Raw genomic sequence first — 18,186 nt, 5'->3', positions numbered from 1 at the left:
CCCATTTAACCTCATCTGATCATAACACAGTGCATACACGTAGTCAAATGTCACATGTACCCCAAAATATATACAACTATTAGGTAATCAATGAAAAAGAACCATCTCAAAAAAAACCATAATACAATCAGATGGCACGATATACCTACCAGATTGACCAAAAGTACTAAACATAGCAAAAACAAAAGATACGACACCAAGTATTGGTGAGAAAATGAAGCAACATAGACTCTATATATTGCTGGTGGGGGTATACACTGGTACAACCACTTTGGAAACCATTTAGTATTGTCTCCTGAAGCTAAACATATGCATACCACATGAACTCTGCATTTCCTCCTCTAGATGGACCCAAGAGAAATATGTGCGTAAGTTCACTGAAAGCCAGGCATAAAAATGTTCTTGACAGCATTATTTTCAGTAGTACCACATTGGCAACAACCCAAGTACTCATCAACTGTAGAATAAATAAATTCACTGTAGTGCATTGATCCAATGGAAAATTATTTAGTAATGAAAATGAAATAATTAAAGCTGTAAGCAACATTACATATACAACGTTGACTAAGAGAAGTCGGACACCAATAAGTATATATTATATAATTCCAGTTATTTAAAGTTGAAAACCAGGCACATCTAGATGTTAGTAGTTACATTTGGGAAAATGGAGTACGCGAGATGGGCAGAAACAGAAGGGAGTCTTCTGAGACTGGCAGTGGTTATTCTTGAGTGGGTGGTAGTTAATGGAAGTTTGTTTTGTGATAATTCATGAAGGGATACATTTATATTTTAAGTACTTTTTATCATTCTTAAATTAAAAAAGAACTTAAAAATTCAAATAATTTGTAAGGAGTCTTATTTCTGAAAGTAAATTTTTTCATCAGGGAATGTACTCCATTCCACCTTTATTTCTACCCTTATTTTTTCTTGGTAATTTCCCATCTAAGTATACTTTTTTTTTTTTTTTTTTTTTTTTTAAATAGAACATCGGCTTCTTTTCCAGTAATTGCTCCAAGGAAGCCATCTTTGTCATTCCTCAGAAATGCTCATAATACAACATAGTGGTCAGAAATAATAATACCAAATAGAAATGTAATTTCCTAAGTGGAAAACACATTTCTCTTGGCAATGATTGTCAACAGCATTCCTGGAAATCCAGCAGAACTCAGAGTTTCAAGTACTACAGTGAAGGAAATGTCTAGTAGCAGTAGTAATGGAAACAAAAACATGAAGAAAAGGGAATGATTTGGAAGAATGTTAATTCTTTATTTTTTTGCTCCATTACAAATCTTAATACAGGCATAAAAAAGACTCACTGAAGACTCTAACCTTGTTTACTAACATTATTTTCTAAGATTTGCTTAGTCTCCGAATATTACTACAGGACCTTAATTTAGACTGGCTAAAAGGTTTGAAATCGCTGAGTGAGGGCTAAAGCTGAAAGACCAATAGGGAATTCATCTCACAGGTCAAATGTTATCACCCAATTCTCCAAGTACACATAATCCATAACTGAAGGCTGCCTTCTAATTGCCTATCCTGGTGCCATTTTGTCTGTCTGAAAAACTCCCAGCTCTTCTTCAAGTCCAAATTCATTCATCTTCTCCTCTATTACTTATCTAGGTATTAATAGAACTGATCTCTCCTTTCTCATTACCATCCATACCTTGTATCTGATTTATGATAGCCCTTACTATGATATATTAAGATTCTTCATATTTTTTCTCTCCTACCTCACTGTAAGTAATTTACGGGCAGGAACTATATTTCATTAACTATCCTCTCCAGTGCTTATCTGAACACTTAGCTCGCGGCAGATATCAGTAAGGAAGGATTGTTAAATAAATGGGAAGAGACTGACAGAGAAGGTTACTTAGCTAGTGTTTTGGAAAACAGGGTGAGGAGGAAAAGGCTACTGCCTTATTTGAAGTGTCCAAGAGCTGACATCATGATGGAGGCCAGATCTAGGGGCTGAAGCACACTGACACTGATAAGCCAAGCTGGCAGGTACTGGTATAAAAGTGAGATGAATAATTGAAGGCAGAGTACAAGTCTGAGAGCTCCCGTTAGGACTAGCCAGACACTAGGCCACATACACATACACATTGTCTCATAGCAGCCAGAGACAATGAGGAGGCAATTTAAACCGCAACTAATGACAAAATGGAAGGTGATGCATGCATAGTTTTCTAAAGTAGGACTACAAGGTGGCAAGCCAAATTGTCCTGCTGTTTTGGTGGCATGTGGCCTAGTACCACTAGTATGATTCATGCGAGAATGCCCCAGTTTGGCTTTGCCGTTATCGAGGAGAGAGACTTGTTGGTACAGAAATAAGGGGAATTACAGGAGGTGGCCATTGTTTCACTAGAACAGGTGAATTTGGGAGGTAGGAAATCAACCACTGTGGGTATATACACTGAAATATAAATGTGATTTTTACTTCTGGTCTGTGCTGACTGAGATACTACTTCTAGTCACTTTGATCTCCTTTAAAAGTGCTGACAGATTATACATATATAAAATCTACCGTGATGTTTACAAGGAAAAATTAGTTTCTTAAAGTATCATTACAAGGTTCGACATGTTAGAACAAGGCTTTGGTAGATTCACTTCCATGATGGGGGGCGGCTGGGGAGAACAGACATTAGTAAGCCCATTAATACAGGTGAAATGCCAAACATTTAAAAACTCCCTTTAAAATAAACAATATAATAATCTTGGGAGATGCAATTGTACTTATTAAGATAAGATTTGAAGAAGACCCATTACAATTAAGAAATAAACTGTAGATCTCAGTGTGAGCTTATCTTGCCAAGGCGTTACAACACCAGAAGGCATTATGCAGGAACATGGCAACGACGCATTTCAGTTATGGTGCGCTGACCTCAGTGTTTGGTAGGTGGCCTATTCTGTGATTAAGTCCATGGATGTTGACTCTCAAGATCATCTTGCAGTGGGGATGTAGTAGATACAATGTAACTACCCAAAAGCCAACAAAACTTTTCATTTCCCTTGACTGCCTCTACTGAGACATGGGGAAATCAAAACATATGGCTTTTCTCTATTCCTTACAGTAAAGGATATTTTGGCTACTAATGTAAAAGTTCCTGGGGAGGACATTATCTTTTTAAGTAAGCCAAAGCCTAATCATGAGTAGGCCTTTTGCCTTTCTTCCCTTCCCCTTTCTTTCTGTCTGAATGTTAGACATGATGCCTAGAGTTGCAGGAACCACGATGTGACCCTGAGATGATGAGCACAAGGATAAAGGCTTTTGTGACATGCAAAGGAAAACAGACTAGAAACATAGGGTCCATGTCCCTGTTGGCACTGCTGAGATGTTATTTACCTCTGGACTGCCTATGCCTGGATTTCTTGGCACATGAGAAAAATAGATCCCTATCTGTTTAGGACACTGTAATTTGGTTTTCTGCTATCTACAGTCAAACTCAATTCCAGCTGATAAAAGTGAATAGAAATAGGGCCTTTGAATATTCTGGGTGTTTTTGGTCACAGCACAGGGGTTGACGTGCTTAACTGCTTATCAGGCTCTGGTAACTGAGTGGGGGAGAAGGTGGCATCATGCTATATCTTCACACAACCAGGGCTTGCCTGGAAGAGGTAGGGTAGGAGCTGACTGAAAAAGAGCCTTTCTCAGGAAAGCCCCTCCTAGCACATCTTCTGACTATTCCTGAGGCTGGAGAGGTGTGCTGAGTGTAGGGAAGTTAGGAAGGTTCAAGGCAAGCAGGGCTGTGTGGTAGCAGAATTTGAGGTTCAGGACAGGCTGTGAGATTAGAAGATTCTAGAGACATGAGCAGCCTCGCATGCCAAAGGAGCTGTAGGCAGAGTAAGGCTGGATACTCAGAAAGGCTATACCAGCAGGGTGTGTCAAAAGGTTAAGTAGGACCAGATAGTCTTAGAAACCCAGCTGAAGTTTTCTTACAAGGGAACATTCTTCAGTAGTTTATTTCCAGGTTGTTTTCCACCTTTCTAGTGGTGCCAAGTTATAACAAAGTGAAGACTAGACCTAAAAAAATAATTCTTCCATTCTAAAATGTTGGAGAAATGTTTCCTAGTCAACACAGTTTATTATGTGTTTCTCTATAAGCCAGGACTGTGGTCATTATGATCATCATAGTCTGCAAACAGATAATCTTATCTAAGTGACACTGAGTTCACCAAAGTGAAAAACAAGTGGAAGTGTTGTATGATTTTTTAAAAAATGTGATTTTTAAACTGACTTTTTAAAATTTAAAAATTTGTATTTTAATTTTAAAATACAAAAATTTCTTTAGAAAAAATAGTAAGATATTCACTGGGCTATTTATTTCTAATCCACAGGTTATATCCTAGTACTACACTAATCACCTTTTGTCCTAAATCCTAATACTGACCGAAAAAACCCCCCAAAAAAACCTTTTCCTTCATTCCCAAAGTTTAAGTTATACTTCCGTGAATCATTAAAAGCTACAGTTGGGGCCAGGCACAATAGCTCACACCTGTAACCTCAGCACTGTGGGAAGCCAAAGTGGGAGGACTGCTGGAGGCCTGGAGTTTGAGACTAGCTTGGCCAATATAGCAAGACCCTGTCTCTAATAAAAATAAATAAATAAATACAAGCCAGAGTTGGGTTTCTAAACAGATTTTCACAAGCTGGTCATTTAAGTGAGAGAATTGGTAACACGAGAGTCTGGTTTTGTCTTATTCAAAAATTATTTTGGGATTAACATTCTGAGAAGAAATTTGTGATTCTTTAGTGATGCATCTGCTTATGTTGTCATCTCGTTAAATAGTTCATTTTTTTTTAACACTGTAACTATCTTAAAAAAATAATTCCATATTGATTAAGGAAAGAAAAAATTATGAAATTTTCTTTTACAAGAATATATTCAACAACATAATGCAATCTACCAGAAATTTCCCTATGTCTCTGTGCTATTTTTCTAGTTAAGTAACTGAAAGGAATTAAAATATCAATTTGGCCTAATGAAAAGACCCAAGAATATTTTTAAAAGTTAATTATTTTGACCTGTTGTACTGCTGAAATAAGACGTATTTCCTTTTAGCTTTGATCAGAAAATCCAATTTAGGTGTCTCAGTGAAAAGCCTATTTTGCATGAAGTGGAAGAACATCTAAAGAAAACACTTAGTAGCAAACTTTCCAAAATTAAAACTGAAGAAAAAAATCCATATATGTTCTTTAAAAATAACATTTAAAGCAACCTAGTTAACAAAATGACATTGATGAACACTGTGGTAAAGTTTATCATGTATGCTAACTGAAGCAGGGCTACTCTTCTCTGAATGCTGCATAGGAAATGACATTTCACTCATGCATACTGGAGAAGAACGCTAATGCCACAGAGCTCAAGCCTACAGGAAAAGATGTATCATCTTTGCCAAAAGGGCAGCAGGATTTGAAATACTTGAATATTTTGGTTCCTTGAATTTTTCAGAGCTTACAACAACAACAAAAAAAATGTGTGTATAAACTAAAGGATACAGAAAACCAGTTTCTATCTAGATAGGGCAGGATTTATTATCCACTGCTTGGACTAGCAAACTTCCTCCATTTGTTTCCGTAAGATTTCTACTGAAGCACAGACATTACATAATGTGCAAACACCGCAAGGCCTCCTAAAAGGCATGCTGGCAGGTTAAAAGGTCGTCGTCTGGATGACAGTCAAGCCACAGAGAAACAGGTCTGTGGGGGCCGCGGGAAATATCCAGCTGGACCAGATTCCCAGCTGGGAATGATCTCTGACCTGATCTTCTTTTCCCTTGATAACCCCTCGCTTCATGTAACCATGAAAATTATGCCAATTTGAGTAGCTGGTATGAACGTTGGTTACGTTGACTATTCATGGAGTTTGTAAGCTCTAGCAGAGCCCACTAATAATCTCCCAAAGTTAGGGTCTTCTGTTGAGTGTTGTTCTTTCTCAGTTGGGACCTTCTGTTTGTGGGAAGCAAGGTACTAGGAATCACCATGGCGAGGGCAAGCCTCGGCAAAGGCAGCTTCTGTGATGGTTATTGCAAGAGGAGGCAGGGGTGGTACTGGGGATCTAGAGGGAAGGGGCTGGCTGGGATATCTGAGATGTTTAGTTAATGATCAGCCTAGAGTCACTACTAGGAAATGAACTACGTACCCAAGTAGGGAATGAACCAATAACCCAAAGAAGAAAGAGGACAGGTAACTCTTGCCTCATTTTCCTTTACTCAAGGTTACACAGACTGGGTAGGTTATGGGAAAATCAAAAATCAGAGACCACTGAAGGAGTAGTTATTTGGATATCAGAAGGCCATATTGGAGCCAAGGGATTAAAAGATCAGAAAGGAAAGGATGTAAGAATAGGAGGGCTGCGCTCCAAAAGTTTGTTTGCTAGTTTGTTGTTTAGAACAGAGATGAAGAAATGTAGCTGAACGTTCAGTCTGATTTACAAAATCTATTTTGCACAATAATAACTCCACTATGGTTGTGAGAGAAAGGAAGCTCAGGGTTCCTCAAGCAACAATGTAGTGTAAAATCTGGTTGCCTTGGATTGGGAAGGGAAATATGTTTTGTGCCTAAACTGTCTTGCTCCCTGCTGCCTGTACTTGGGTCTCCTGGAAGATGCCGCAGGAGGTCAATTATTGCAACTAAAAGGAAGAACCCTTTCTTTCAAATGCAGCTTTTGAAGCCTACTTCTCCTGAAGTATAACTCTAATGCAGAAGAAGTGGAAAATATTTACATAATTTCCTGTTTTAATTAAAAACATTAAACACCTGATTATATATGTGACATACCATGTATTCAGTAAACATATTGTTAAGAATAATTTGTCATAGCTAGACTTTTCATATAAGTTACAAATTTCATATATAATTTTACATCTATACATATATAACTGTATAAAACTTATATCCCATGTCCTGATTTGGGTTTAGACAATATTTCTAAAGTGGCATAAGTACAGCTCCATATCTAATAGTGTCCTCAGCCCTGGGGCTCTGGATCCTCAGCCTTCTCAATGTCTCAAGGACAAGGAGCACCTAATTCAGGCAGTGAGGATAAAGAGAACACCTATTCCAGAAAGGAAAGTGGTGCCTCTAGCTGGAGAATGCTTTTTGGTTTTAATTCGACTTTTATTTTAAGATAGTTGTGGATTTACATGCAGGTATAATAAATAATATAGAGAAATCCATGTACCTTTTATCCAGTTTCTCCCGTGGTCATATCTTGCAAAACCACAGTATAATGTTACAGCCAGGATATGTATACATATTTTTTAAACAGACAGGGTCTTCCTCTGTTGCCCAGACTGAAGTGAATTGGTGCAATCATAGCTTACTGTAACTTTAACTCCTGGGCTTAAGCGATCCTCCTACCTCAACTTCCCAACTAGCCAGAACTACAGGCATGTGCCATGTCTAGCTAAATTTTTATCTTTAATTTTTGTAGAGACAGGGTATTGCTATGCTGTCCATGCTGCTTTTAAATTCCTGGCTTCAAGTGATCCTCTTGCCTTTGCCTCTCAAGTGTTGGGATTACAGGCATGAGCCACCATACCTGGTCTACAACCTGGATATTGACATTGATACAGACAAGATACAAAATAATTTCATTAGCATAATAATCTCTCTTGTTGTTTTTTTAATAATTGTACCCATTTCCCTCTTTGCCCCCGCTTCATTTTTAACTCCTGGCAACCACTAATCTGTTCTTCATTTTTATAATGTTATCATTTCAAGAATGCTATATAAATGGAATTATACAGTATGTAACTCTTACGGATTGCTTTTTTTCACTGAGCATAATTCTCTGCAGATTGATACAGGTTGCTGTGTGTATTAAAAGTCTGTTCCTTTTTATTATTAAGTAGCATTCCATGGAATGGCTTTACCAGTTTGTTTAATAATTTACCCACTGAAAATACCTCGGGGTTGTTCCCATTTTTTGGCTATTATGAATAAAACTGCAATAAACATTCATACCAGTTTTCATATATAAGGGATGAATGCCTAGGAGTATTACTGCTGGTTCACAGGGTAGCTACATGCTTAGATTTTTAACTGCCAAGCTGCTTTCCAGAGTTGATGTACCATTTTACATTAACAGCAGCAATGTATGAGTGATCCAGTTTCTCCGTATTCTTACCAGCATTTGTGGTTGCTATTTTTTTTTTTTTTTGCCATTCTGATAGGTGTGTAATGGTCTCTCACTGTGATCACACCCAGCTAGCCTTTACCTTGTCCTAGATCCTGATCCTGCATATTTTCTCCCTTTTTTCTAAAAGGATTAAGATTTATATTTAGATCCATGACTCATTTAGAGTTAACTTTTTTATAAGGTGTAAGGTTTAGGGTTTAGGTCGAGGTTCATTTCCTTCCTTTCTTTCTTCTGTTTTTTCTTTTGGCCTAAGGAGAGCCAGGTGCTCCAGCAACATTGTTGAAATGGCAACTCCTCTTTCATCAAATTGCTTTTGCCCTCTTGTCAAAAATCAGTTGGGCATATTTGCATGGGTCTATTTCTAGGTTCTTTTCTCTGTTCTATTGATCTATGTATCAATCCCATCACCAATATTATAAAGTTTTGATTACTGTAATTATATAATAAATCTTGCAACTAGAAAGACTCACTCCTTCCACTTTATCCTTCTTTTACAAAACTGTATTGCTAATTCTTGTTCCTTGCCTTTCCAGATACCTTTTAGAATAATCATGTCAATAGCTACAAAAAAAACCTTGCTTGGATTTTGATAGCAATTATGTTCAATATGCATATCAATTTATGAAGAACCGACATCTGATATGGTTTGGATTTGTGTCCTCACCCTAATCTTATATCCCCAGTGTAATCCCCAATGTTGGAGGTAGGACCTAGTGGGAGGTAACTGAATCATGGGGATGGTTTCTCATGATTTAACACGATTGCTCTTGGTGCTATTACAGCAATAGTGAATGAGTTATCTTGAGATCTGGTTGTTTAAAGTGTGTAGCACCTCCCCCACTGCTCTCTCTCAGTTCTGCTCCTGCCATGTTATATAACTGCTCCCACTTTGCCTTCTGCCATGAGTAAAAGCTACCTGGGGCCTCCGAAGAAGTGGATGCTCTCATGCTTCCTGTTCAGCCTGTGTAACTGTGAGCCAATTAAATCTCTTTCTTTATAAATTACCCAGTATGAGAATGGACTAATGCATCTTTACTATGCTGAGTCTTCCAATCCATGAACATGGTATGTCTCTCCATTTACTTAGGTCTTCTTTTGTTTCTTTATCAATAGTCATCATTTTCAGCATATAATTCTATATATGTTTTTCTAAATTTATGTGTAAGCATTTTTCTGACTGGCTAAAAAAGGTAGTATATTTTAAATTTTGGCTTCTATTGCTAGTGTATGCAAATAATATTGACTTGTGCTTATCTTGTATCCTGTGACCTTGTTGCACTTGTACTAATTCTCCAAGTTTGTTTTTGGTACATTCCTTACGATTGTCCTTTTTTTCTTTTAGTTTTTTTAAAAATAATTTGATGTGTTTTTATTCTCTGGCAGAGCCACAGAAGCATCCTTGGGATATTCTCTATAGACAATCATGCCATACAAACAAGAGATTAATTTCTTCCCTTCTGATCTGTCTATCTTTCATTTCCTTGCCTTGCCTTACAGGACTAACTAGACCTTCCAGCACTACATTGAATAAAAGTGCTGAGGGCAGATACCTTTGTCTTGTTTCTAGTCTTAGAAGAAAAGCATTCAAAATACTTTTTTTTTTCCTGCATCAGTTGATAGAATCATGTGGTTTATTTTCCTTAGCCTGTTAATATGTTAGATTATATTAATGGATTTTTGAATATTACACTAGCCTTGCATCCCTGGAATACACCGTATTTGGTAATAGAATAGTGTATAATTATTTTTATGTATTGCTGAATTTTACTTGCTAATATTTTATTAGAGATGTTTGTCTCTATACTCATAGAGGATACTGGCCTGTAGTATTTTTGTATTGTTTTTCTCTGGTTTTGATATTTTTTGATAGCTTCAAAAAATAAATTGAGATGTGTTCCCTCTTATTTTCTATTAAAATATGGGTAGAATTGTGTTAATATTTCTTTAAACATTTGGTATCATTCTCCAGTGAAATCATCTCGGCCTGCAAATGTGATTTTTGGAAGTTTTAAAATTACAAATTGAATTTCCTTCAAAGTTATAGGGCTCTTCAAATGACCTATTTCATCTTGGATGAGTTGTGGTAAAGTGTCCACATTTGAATAATTGGTCTATTTCATCCCAGTTGTCAAATTTATATGTGTAGAATTGTTCACAGTAGCCTTTATTATCCTTTTGATGTGTGCAGGCTCTATAGTGATATCTTCTATTTCATTTCTGATATTGGCAATTTGTGTCTTCACCTGTTTTTTCTTTGTCAGTCTTGGTAGGGGTTTGTCAATTTTTTTTTTTTTTTTTGAGACGGAGTTTCACTGATGTTACCCAGGCTGGAGTGCAATGGCGCGATCTCGGCTCACCGCAACCTCCGCCTCCTGGGTTCAGGCAATTCTCCTGCCTCAGCCTCCTGAGTAGCTGGGATTACAGGCACGCACCACCATGCCCAGCTAATTTTTTGTATTTTTGGTAGAGACGGGGTTTCACCATGTTGACCAGGATGGTCTCGATCTCTTGACCTCGTGATCCACCCGCCTCGGCCTCCCAAAGTGCTGGGATTACAGGCTTGAGCCACCGCGCCCGGCTGGGTTTGTCAATTTTATTACTCGTTCAAAGTAGCCGCTTTTTGTTTCATTGATTTTTGTCTACTGTTTTTCTGTTTTCAGTGTTTATTTATTTATTTATTGAGTAGAGACAGGGTCTCACTATGTTGCATAGTCTGGTCTTGAACCCTTGGCCTTAAGCAAACCTACTGCTTCAGCATTCCAAAGTGCTGGCATTTCAGATATGAGCCACTGCTCCTAGCCCTAATTTCTATTCTTGTTATTTCTTTCCTTTTCCTCCTTTTGGGTTTATTTTGCTCTTCTTGTTCTAGGTTCTTGAGGTTGAAGCTTAGGTTACTGATTTAAAATTTTCTCCTTTTCTAATGTAATAATTTCTAACATAAAGCATACATTTTTGTCTTATCACTGTTCTAGCTCTGTCCCACAAATTTTAATGTGCTATATTTTCATTTTAATCCAGTTTTATTATTAATAATATTATTATTTTTTTTGAGACAGGCTCTTGCTGTGTCACCCAGGCTGGAGTGCAGTGGCATGATCATGGCTTACTGCACCCTTGGCCTCCTGGGCTCAAGTGATCCTTCCATCTTAGCCTGCCCAAGAGGCTGAGACTACAGGCATGCACCTCCATGCCTGGCTAATTTTTTTTTTTGAGACAGGATCTCACTTTGTCACCCAAGCTGGAGTGCAGTGGCACAATCTCAGCTCACTGCAGCCTTAACTTCTTGGGCTCAAGCAATCCTCCTGGTTCAGACCCCTAAGTAGCTAGGACTAAAGGTGTGCACCACCATCCCCAGCAAATTTTTGTATTTTTAGTAGAGATGTCCAGGCTGGTCTTGAACTCCTGGATGCAAGTGACCTGCCTAGCTTAGTCTCCCAAAGTGCTGGGATTACATGCATGAGCCACTGTGCCTGGCCAATTTTTAAATTTTTTCTAGAGACAGGGTCTCACTGTGTTGCCCTGCCTGGTCTAGAACTCCTGGGCTCAAGTGATCCTCCCACCTGAGACTCCCAAAGTGCTAGGATTACAGCTGTGAGCCATAGTTTTATTATTTACAGGTAGTATTATTTAAATTTCTTTGTAATTCCATTTTTTGACTCATGAGTTATTTAGAAGTGTGTGGTCTACTTTCCAAGTATTTAAAGATCTAACTTTTGTTATTCTGTTATTGATTTCTAGTTTGATTCCATTGTGGTCACTGAACATACTCTACTGTTTCAACGATATTAACATGTTGATATCAATTCTGTTTGGGTGGAGTGTTCTATAAATGTCTATTAGGTAATTTTCTTTGCACTGAAATCTACTTTATTAATATTAATAAAGCTATTCCTGGTTTCTTTTGCTTATAAATGTTTGCATAATATATCTTTTCCTATCCTTTTGCTTTCAAGCTACTTACATTTAAACTAAGATTTTCAAGGACAGTATATAATTGAGTCATATTTTCTAATCTACCCTGCCAATTTCTTTTAATTGTGTATTTAAATCATTTACATTGAATATAATAATGGACAATCATTTTATTATTTATTTTCTGTTTGTTCTCTGTCATGTATGTCTCTGAGTTCTTTTTCTGGTCTTCCAATCAATGTGCTACTAAATATAGAATTCCATCTTGATCTATCCATGGTGATTTTGAGTATCTCTTTTGAATGACTGTTCTAGGTACTACATTACAGATACATGTGACTTATTACCATCTACACATGGTTACATCTTACAGTTCAAGTAAAGTATAGAAACCTTACTTGCCATTATGTCCTTGTACCCTCCTCCCATTTATAAAATCGTTGCCTTAAATATTTCCTTTGTGTACATTTAGAACCGTAAGAGACAGTGCTATAATTTTTGTTTTAACTGTTAAACATAATTTAGAAATCTCAAGAGATAAAGAAAGTTGCATTTGTCCACATTTTAACTTGTTCCATGGTTCTTTCTTTTTGACGTTCCCAGAGTCCCTCTTTTATCATTTCCTCTCTGTTGAGAGAACTTCTTGCAGGTATACTTTTAGGATAAATCTAATGATGACAAATTCTTTTAGTTTTCCATCATTTGACAATGCTAAATTTCCCCTTCTTTCCTAAAAGATATTTTTGCTAGGTATAGAATTTTGGATTGATATCTATTTTCATTTTGTATTTTGTCATTTCCTTCGGGTTTCCATGGATTCTGATGAAAAACCAGCTGTCCTTCAAATAGACTTTCTTCCATGAATAATACATCATTTCGTTCTGGCTTCTTTCAAGACATTTTCTTTGTTTTAGCTTTCAAAAGCTTGGTTATGATGTGTTTTAGTGTAGATTTCTTCGGATTTATTCTGTTTTAAATTTGCTCAGCTTCTTGAATCTGTAAGTTCATATCTTTTGCAAAATTTGGGAGTTTTTAACCAATTTTTTTTTAGTACTATTTCAGACCTACTCTCTATTTGTAGGACTCGTGTTATCACAAATGTTAGATGTTTTGTTGTAATCTAGCAGGTCCCTGAGGTTCTGTTCAGTTTTTTCCCCTTTTCAGTCTATTTTCTCTCTGTTGGGTAATTTCTACTGATCTAATCTCACATTCACTGATTCTTTCCTTGTCCCCTTATTTTATTATTGGGTCCATTCACTGAGATTTTAAATTTGTTCTAAAATTTCCATTCAGTTTTTTTTTCAACTTCTCTTTCCTGAGATTCTTCTATCATCTTCTTAGTTTCAAACATGTTTATTATTGATCATTAAAGAATTTTTATAATGGCTGCTTTAAAGTCTTTGTCAGGTAATTCTAATATCTGTCATTTTGATGTTGGCATTGATATTCCCCCGCAAGATGGAGTCTTGCTCTGTCACCCAGGCTGGAGTGCAATGGCACGATCTCAGTTCACTGCAACCTCTGCCTCCTGGGTTCAAGTGATTCTCCTGCCTCAGCCTCTTGAGTAGCTGGGACTTTTTTTTTTTTTCCAGTCAAGTTGAGACTTTGTTAGACAAGTGATTTTCAACTAAAACATGGACAGTTTGAATATTATGTTATGAGACTCTGGATCTTATTTAAACTTTACGTTTTAGCTGTTTTTTCATTATGGCCACACAGGGTAGAGTCTAAGTTACCCATTTGACTCCTGTTGATACCCAAGGGCTGAAGCGGCTCCTTACAGCTGCTGGGCAGGGGTAGAAATTCCGTAAGTTACCCATTTGACTTCTGTTGACACCCAAGGGATAAAGGGGCTCCTCATAGCTGCTGGGCACGGGTAGAAATTCTGACTCCCTACTAGGCTTCCACTGTTACCCTCTTGCCTAGGACAAGTGGGAGTCCCTTGCTACTTCTCCCCACATGAACCTTTACCGATATCATGGGGGTAGTGGTGATGGTGGCTCCATTACTGCAGGGCAGTAATGAAAGTCTTTGCTGTCTACTCAGCCTCTTCTGGGACAGTATCCTAGAGCAAGGAAAGAAAGGGGTGCTTCATCACTGCTGGGGAGAGGGTAAAGTCCACGCAACCTTTGTGGGCATGACTGGAGATGGCTGGAGTAGAGTATAGCAGTTACTGTCTAAAGGTTTCTTTTAAAAAGTATTAAAGACCAGAGTCCAGGTGTGGTGGTTCCCGCCTGTAATCCCAGCATTTTGGGATTACATTTGGGAGGCCAGGTCAGGTGGATCACCTGAGGTCAGGAGTTCGAGACCAGCCTGGCCAACACGGTGAAACCCTGTCTCTACTAAAAATACAAAAATTAGTTGGCAGTGGTGGCGGCCACCTGTAGTTCCAGCTACTTGGGAGGCTGAGGCAGGAGAATTGCTTGAGCCTGGGAGGTGGAGGTTGCAGTGAGCTGAGATTTAGCCACTGTACTCCAGCCTGGGTGACAGAGTGAGACTCTGTCTCAAAAAATATATAATAATAATAATAAAGAAAGGAAGTATTGAAGACCAGAATACACTGTCGCAAAATGACTGCAGGGGGCCGAAGTATGCCATCCCTAAAGATGCCTCTTGGGCAAAAGGATTATTTTAAACTGAGTATTTTGAGAAATTGGAGACACAGGAGAAAATCTAAAAATGGAGAAGTTCCCTTTTTAAAGGGAAATTCACATCTATAAAGGACATTTCCATTAGTATGAGTGTCTTCCTCTCTGTACCATGAAGGATGACTTTAAATAACCAAGGACTCTATTGTTAATGCAAAGGGCACCAACTTAATCTGTAAAACAAACTCTTGTCTTGTGTGCAGTGCTTTTCTTGGTCACCTCCCATTACTGACTTCCTTTGTTTTAGTTGAAGATGATTTAAGTCTGAACTCAGAAGCCACCTCTCTGAGATTTATTCTTTTCTCTGGGTATCTCCCATGTACATTTGAAGTATAAATGTTAATAAATTTATATATTTTTCTTGTTAATCTGTCTTTTGTAACAAAGATCTGCCCCAACTAAGAAGTATACAAGGTAGGGAGAAGACTATTTTTTCCTACTCTATAAAATGTTGCTCCTTTCCTGGTCTTTGGGCTAGAGAGAGTAGGCTTCCGTGGGGGCCTTTAAAAGTGTCTACTCTTTGGTTTTTCTGGGTTGCTGGCTCCACATCTAGGATATATGTGTTAAAAAGAAAACCCGGCGAACTCACCACCATCTTTGTTCCTTGGATCCCAAAGTCCCTACATAGCCTGCTTTCTGTTCTCTACCTTGTACAGTCTTCTTGATGTTGTTTTATAGATAACATCTAGGGTATTTAGCAGGAGAAACAGTAGAAAGTCCATTTACTCCATCTTCCTGGAAGCAGAATTTTTATAGATAACATCTAGGGTTTTAGTACTTAGCAGGAGAAACAGTAAAAAGCCATTTACTCCAACTTCCTGGAAGCAGAATTCCCAAGAAGAAAATGGAATCCCTAACTGAAGAAGGCTTTTTAAAATCCATTCTATAAGGCAAAAAGAAATGGCTAAAAGCAACAGGGCGGCAGTGGGTGGGGTGAAGGGTACTGGGCGGGACAAACAAAACTGTAAAGGGAAGTAAAATGATCGTATCAAAGCATGTGTGGAGAATTTTACATACACTTGCCAGAATCTCAAATGTTGATTCCATTTGGTCTCGAGTAATTTCCAAAGGTAGACTGGCCCTAACTCCTGATTAGATCAACAACTGAAAACCAAAGAGGGGAAGTAACAAAACTGAAGCCACAGAGTGAGTCTAGGGCAGAACCAAAATGAGAGTTGAGGTTTCTCACTTCCTTTCAGTACCATTTTCACCACCAGTAGGCATCTGTTCCTCAGTACTGTCAGAGGTGTTTGAACCAGAGAGACTTCATTTTGAGTGTGGGCTAGGAAAATGAGGCTGAGACTTGCTGGGCTGCGTTCTCAGAAAGTAAGGCATTCCTAGCCTCTAGATGTTTACGGTTAAGGGAACAAACTAATAATGTTTACTAAAACAGACCCAGACTTGGGAGTGTCCAGATATCCCGATATCTGGAGAACAAAGGCATTCCTAATTTTGCTTTACAGATAATAATACAAATTCTTGCAAAATACAGTAATTACAAAAATTAATCCTTTATCACAAACCCTTGTAGCAGAGCGCATCTTCCCATACATACAAGCACTATATCTAGGGTGGATGCGCTCCTCCTCTTAATTTTAGGAATGTTCTACTCTGTCTATGAAGTAGCTATTCTTTCACCACTTTACTTAATAAACTTGGTTTTGCTTTGCACTGCAGACTCGCCCTGAATTCCTTCTGGCGCGAGATTCAAGAACCCTCTCGTGGGGCATGGATTGGGACCCTTTACTGTAACAATATGGTGGAGAGATGAGGAGTTGCAGCAAATGGTCTTTCAGGGATATTTCCAACTCAGCCTCTGGCAATTTCTAAGACTGTCCTAAGCCTTGCTTCCCCTCTTCCTATCGCGTCTTTTTTGACCACTGTGCTAAGGCTATATTAAATAATGGAAATTGGGGGGCAAATGGAAACAGAAAAGATCTATAGATACGACAAATATACTGAACCTTGTATTTGTGAGAACGGCTTCTTGCTACATATTTAGAAAAACACCTCCCATATGAACTGCCGCTGTACAATTGGACAGGCAGGGCTGTTAACTTGTTTCTAGTTCGTTATGCATGTGACCTTACAGCATTCTTACTATAGCTGAGCATAGAAAACTTCATTCAGGAGTCCTGCTGTTATCATTAACTAGGGCAAAAAGACAACAGCAGCAGCTACAGTGAAAGGAAATGCAACACAGCAGCAGAATGCCTGGGTTTAAACACTACACACTAGCAGTATGACTTTGGGCAGTCATGTAACTTCTTTGTACTTCAGTTACTTCATCTAAAATGGGAACAATAGCAATATCAAACCTTATTAGTTCTTCTGAGGACCACAGGTAAAACCTTAGAAAGTGCCATTAGCTGCTGCTGAAACTGTTATATTGTACATTGGAGGTCTGTTATAAATAAATCACTAGATAGAAGCTTTACATATTTTATCACATTTAACACTAGAATAACATTTTGAAGTATGGGGTATTGTTATCCCCACCTTATAGATTAAGAAACTAGGTTTACTTTATTATGAAAGTCATTTATAAATACAGTATAAAATAGTATAATCTAAAAAGATAAATTACATTTTAAAACAACTTTTGAAGCCAAAAGGTAAAGTAACAAAAACATTTCCTAGCATATTCATAAAATACAATCAGCAAAGCATCCAGTATTAAAATATATTACCATGACAACTACTTGTTACTTTTATAATTTAAATTCTCCCAAAACATTTAAAGAAGGAAAATTAAAAACAACCTATTAACTCTACAAGAATATTAGACTTTGTGTCCTTTTGCTGTTTTTTTGCAAAGTACTCCCACTGAGCTAACAGGCACACCCAGGATTCCTGTAAGGACTCCATATGTACTATGTACTATGTGCAGAAGAAGTATTTCTCGCCATCTTGCAGCTAGAGTGAAGAATCAGAAACATAAGGTAAAATTAAAGCTTGATGAGACTTTTCTGTCTAATTTCTCATGTAAACATTCCCTCATTCTATTTCTAATTTTATTTATTTCTAGTTTTAAACTTTTGGAAGAGAAAAACAACTAATATATAATTGCTTGTTTGGTATTTGTCCACTGTCAGAGAGTATTGTGTAAACACTTTGTGATACAAGAATAAACATATACATTTTAAAATCTGTGCTTACCAAGGCAGAATGGTTCTAATAAATTCAATGGCGAAAATTCATTCTCCAGGTTCATTAGTTGAAGGCCCCTTCTGATTAGGAAGGACTTCATTTTCTCAGGACATGGTTTAAATAATAAGTAGCCAGTAGCATAGAGAACATATCGAAACCAGCACAAAAGTGGAGTGGCAATTCTGCCATTGGGTGACTCAGACATTCGTTCAATCGTTGGACAGAGAAGAAAGGCACGAATTACCTACAATAAAGAAGCATACTTTGATGAGAGGTTTTCTTAAGGGCTAGTCCATTACTTATGGTTTCTTCTATACAGTAATGGCAAATGA

At 37.7% G+C, this 18,186-nt stretch overlaps 1 protein-coding gene across 7 annotated transcripts in view; it reads right to left on the bottom strand.

Annotated features, from left to right (window-relative positions):
* LDAH (lipid droplet associated hydrolase) overlaps positions 1-18,186 on the bottom strand; it is a 124,439-nt gene that overhangs the window by 30,917 nt on the left and 75,336 nt on the right. For 5 of the 7 annotated variants that reach the window (XM_032294002.1, XM_032294003.1, XM_032294000.1 and 2 more), the window contains exon 5: positions 17,864-18,098. The exons of the other annotated variants lie outside the window; for them this stretch is intronic. In XM_032294002.1, the coding sequence (XP_032149893.1) occupies positions 17,864-18,098 (235 nt within the window). The remainder of the gene's footprint in view (positions 1-17,863; positions 18,099-18,186) is intronic. 7 annotated transcript variants of the gene reach the window in all.

This window comes from Sapajus apella, unplaced genomic scaffold (assembly GCF_009761245.1).
Source record: "Sapajus apella isolate SASKATOON/1434 unplaced genomic scaffold, GSC_monkey_1.0 scaffold31, whole genome shotgun sequence".
Taxonomy (NCBI): Eukaryota; Metazoa; Chordata; class Mammalia; order Primates; family Cebidae; genus Sapajus; species Sapajus apella.
The sequence above is the reverse complement of the archived record's forward strand: the minus strand, read 5'-3'. Positions and strand labels throughout refer to the sequence as shown.